Below are 3342 nucleotides of genomic sequence, written 5' to 3' on the forward strand. Positions count from 1 at the left end.
GGGCACCTTCCTTAAGCTGGAATGCCAGAACAGAGAGCTCCGTTGCCTGTCTTGTTACAGGAATTCTCTGCTCACTCCCGGGCACTCCTCTCTGGCTGCCGAGGAAGGGACTAGACCTTTGCCGTGGTTCACACCTTTGGTAACACCGCGTCCACTGGGAGCCTTCCCCATGGGACCAATGGAACAGCTGCAGAGAACGTTCGAGCCTTGGGTTTGATGGTGACCCTCACAGTGCCCTTGTGATTTGCGCTCACCTATGTTCTGCCTTTTGGTGGCTTCACAGGGGGCTTGCCCTCGTCTGCTGCGTTTGGCAGTCTTGGGCCTGACGTGGTACCTTTCCTTCATACTATTTGCAAGGGCCGCTGTGAAGTGTTTTCCTGCGTCTTGCAGAACACACGACCAGTTTTGCAAAGCCTCGGGAGACACTGTGGGTGGGTCCCTTCCAGCCCTCTTGCTCACAGACATGTTCCTTTCCTCTGACCGCAACGGGTCCATGGGACCCAAACATCTACACAAGTGGGGGGTGGTCGGTATCTTCCAGAGAGGAGTCTTTCTCATCACCCCTTTCCTCCTTGGGTGTTGTTCCCCTGAATTCTCATAAATAAAAACCGCATTAAGCAGCAAAAAGAAGAAAAAGAAAATATCTGCCTTGTCAAGTTGTCCAGGGGATTCTGAGAGATAAACCATGGAAGGTACCAGAACCCACACTTAAATGACAGCTGTTATTATCATTAAAATACCAGGCGTGTGATCAGCAGTGCCCTCCCTGACCAAGAACTCCCGAGTGCCTGGCATTTTCCAGCCTTGCCCTGTGGAAACAGGTGAGGGCCTCCCCCCACCCCGCTTTGTACCTCCTCCAACCTCCTCCAGTGTCTAACGGTGGCTCAGGAAGCATTTGTTGGAATGACATAATCAACCCAGGTGGGCAGCTGCCTAGGGTCTTGCTACCTAAAGTGTGGTCCGTGGACCATCCGGATTAGCATCACCTGGGAGCTTGTCAGAGTGTAGCATCTCGGTCCCACCCTAGACTCCTTCATGGGACTGGGAAGCCAGGCCCCTAGCTCGGCTGATAGGCTTTTCCTAACCTAGCTCATCTCTGTGACTCTGCCTCTTCGTCTAGACCAGTGGTTCTCAACCTTGGCTGCACATTAGAATCACGTGGGAATCTTTTTAAAAGCCTGATTTCTGGGCCTCATCCTCCGGAAATTGTTTCTTTGTTATGGGGTGCGGCCACAACATTAGTAACAAAGAAACAGAATTTCCGGAGGATGAGGCCAAGAAATCAGGATTTTAAAATGATTCCCAGGTTGAGAACCACTGGTCTATACACAGTCTGAATGTTACCAAGAATCAGGTGATCTGAGTACACTTTAACATTTGGAAAGCACCGCTCGGCTCTGGCTGCGTAAACTGGCCGGGCCCTGGGCCTCACCTGGAGGTAGGCCTGCGCAGTCAGAGAGGCCTGCACCTGGGCCACTGGCACCTCCACCCGCCACAGGCTTCTGCAGAGGCTGCTCAGGAGAGCTAGTCAGGGCCGCAGGATTGTGAGGCCAGCCCCTAGCTTGGCGACTGTGATTTTCCTAACCCAGTTAACCTCTGGGCCTGTTTCTCTATCTATAAAATGGGGTGACACCAGCTACGTCGCAGCGTCACTGTTAGAATCAGATGAGTTAGTGCAGGCAACATGCTCAGAAGGGCCTGGCACAGCAAAAAGCAACCCAATGGAAGCACCAGTTGCTAATGCTCGTAGTTAAGCACCTGCCCCACCCAGGGTGAGTGGATGAGACTCATGCTCCTTCTGCTTCCCCTGCCCGCTCAGGCACGTTCCCTCCTCTCCAGTAAACGTGTGTCACCGTGGGTGACCTCTGGAAACCACTACAAGCAGGTGGGGCCCACTTCCTAGTGTGGAAACTGAGGCCCAGAGAGAGGAAATGACCTGCCAGCTTGAATCAGAGGAGAGGATTGGGCGAGGCAAAAATTAGGAATAGCAATCGTTGCTCCAACACGGGTCTGTTAAAAGTGTTGCAAGGATCAGATTGGTGCATATAGCAAGTATCTACAGCAGCGTTACCTTTTATTTATCTCCATAACTCCCACTTCACTCCCAACCAAGGGGCTCTGCCTACTGCCTTAGGATTCATTTCAGGTAAGGTGGTTCCCCAGCCCAAAGGTAGAGGGAATCCAAGAACAGTTAAGACAAAACAAAACAAAAAAAACAGCCTTCAAAGGAAAGAACCACTAAGGATGGGGCATGGGCATTCATACACGGTGTGAAGGAGGCATGGGGGGAGGGGGGAGAAGTGCTTCCCCAGAACTTGGAACACCTGGAAGGATGTAGCTGAGCACCTGCCCTGTGGGGAGGGCATGGGCAGTAGGGGTGGGGCGCTAGGCCTTGCTTCCTCCCAGTCCCCCCTTCCTTCCCCTCTCCTCTGTGCACACACGCAGGACTATTACCCACACTTCTGTGACCTCTGCCACCATCACATACACCTGTTTCTCAGACGGGTCAGTGAGGCAGACTGAAACTCACACCTCCCCCTGCCCCGCAGTCTCAGATCCCACTAGCTGCTGATGCACTCCGCTGGGCGGCCTTTTGTGCACTCCCCTCCCTGGATGAATCTCAGTGCTCTGAAGCCCACCAAGTGGGCCTGGACGCCCCCTGACCCCACCATTCCCAAGACACCACCGCTGGTGGGAGGAAGGACAAGAAAGTTATCCTTTGGGGCCAGTGGCTCTCGAGTCTTACCAGAGCCCAAAGCCTAAGACCCACCCGAATCCTCTGCCCCCATCTCTGGCATGGCTCAGTTCTTCCCGTGGGTACATCCACAAGCAGACTCCTTGGAGTGGACAAAACCATCAGTGTTAGAGTATAAAGCTGTTTACACTCACAGAGCGCTCTCTATTGCACCAGACCCAGCACCACCTATGGTTGTAGACAGCACGCCCCAAGCCCCGTTTTACAGATGAGGTTCAGAGGGAATGCCCATTTGACAGATGGTAAAACTGAGACCCAAAGGAGGCAAGTCAGCGGCAGAAGCAGAACTCGGAGGCCAGCCAGGGATGCCTCCAGGTTCAGGACCCTCACTTCCTCATTGTCTCTCACTAATTAGCCCAGAGGCGGAGGAGGGCCTGAGCTGAGGGAAGAAAGCACCCGCAGGGGCCCGCTGATGGCGCTCTGTGGACGCCCCTAAGCCCTCCAGCCAGACAAGGCGCCAGAACCCGGACCCCGAGCCCCGGCCCGCGCTCACTTTGGGCTTGTCGAAGGCGGGTGTCTGGGTCATGGTGCCAAGCGTGCGCCCCGCGCTGCTCCTTCCTCCGCTGGATCCCCGCGGTCGAGGGCTG

General features: G+C 54.6%; 1 protein-coding gene and 1 pseudogene across 2 annotated transcripts in view; one reads left to right on the plus strand and one right to left on the minus strand.

Annotated features, from left to right (window-relative positions):
- Positions 1 to 908, plus strand: part of LOC102764163 — a 1660-nt pseudogene extending 752 nt beyond the window's left edge.
- ADA (adenosine deaminase) overlaps positions 1 to 3336 on the minus strand; it is a 25544-nt gene extending 22208 nt beyond the window's left edge. For both annotated transcript variants that reach the window (XM_015563935.1, XM_015563934.1), the window contains exon 1: positions 3249 to 3336. In XM_015563935.1, coding sequence (XP_015419421.1) covers positions 3249 to 3281 — 33 coding nt within the window. In that variant the 5' untranslated portion in view covers positions 3282 to 3336. The remainder of the gene's footprint in view (positions 1 to 3248) is intronic.
- Between the last annotated feature and the right edge of the window lie 6 nt (positions 3337 to 3342).

The sequence above is a fragment of the Myotis davidii genome, unplaced genomic scaffold (genome assembly GCF_000327345.1).
Source record: "Myotis davidii unplaced genomic scaffold, ASM32734v1 scaffold199, whole genome shotgun sequence".
NCBI lineage: Eukaryota > Metazoa > Chordata > Mammalia > Chiroptera > Vespertilionidae > Myotis > Myotis davidii.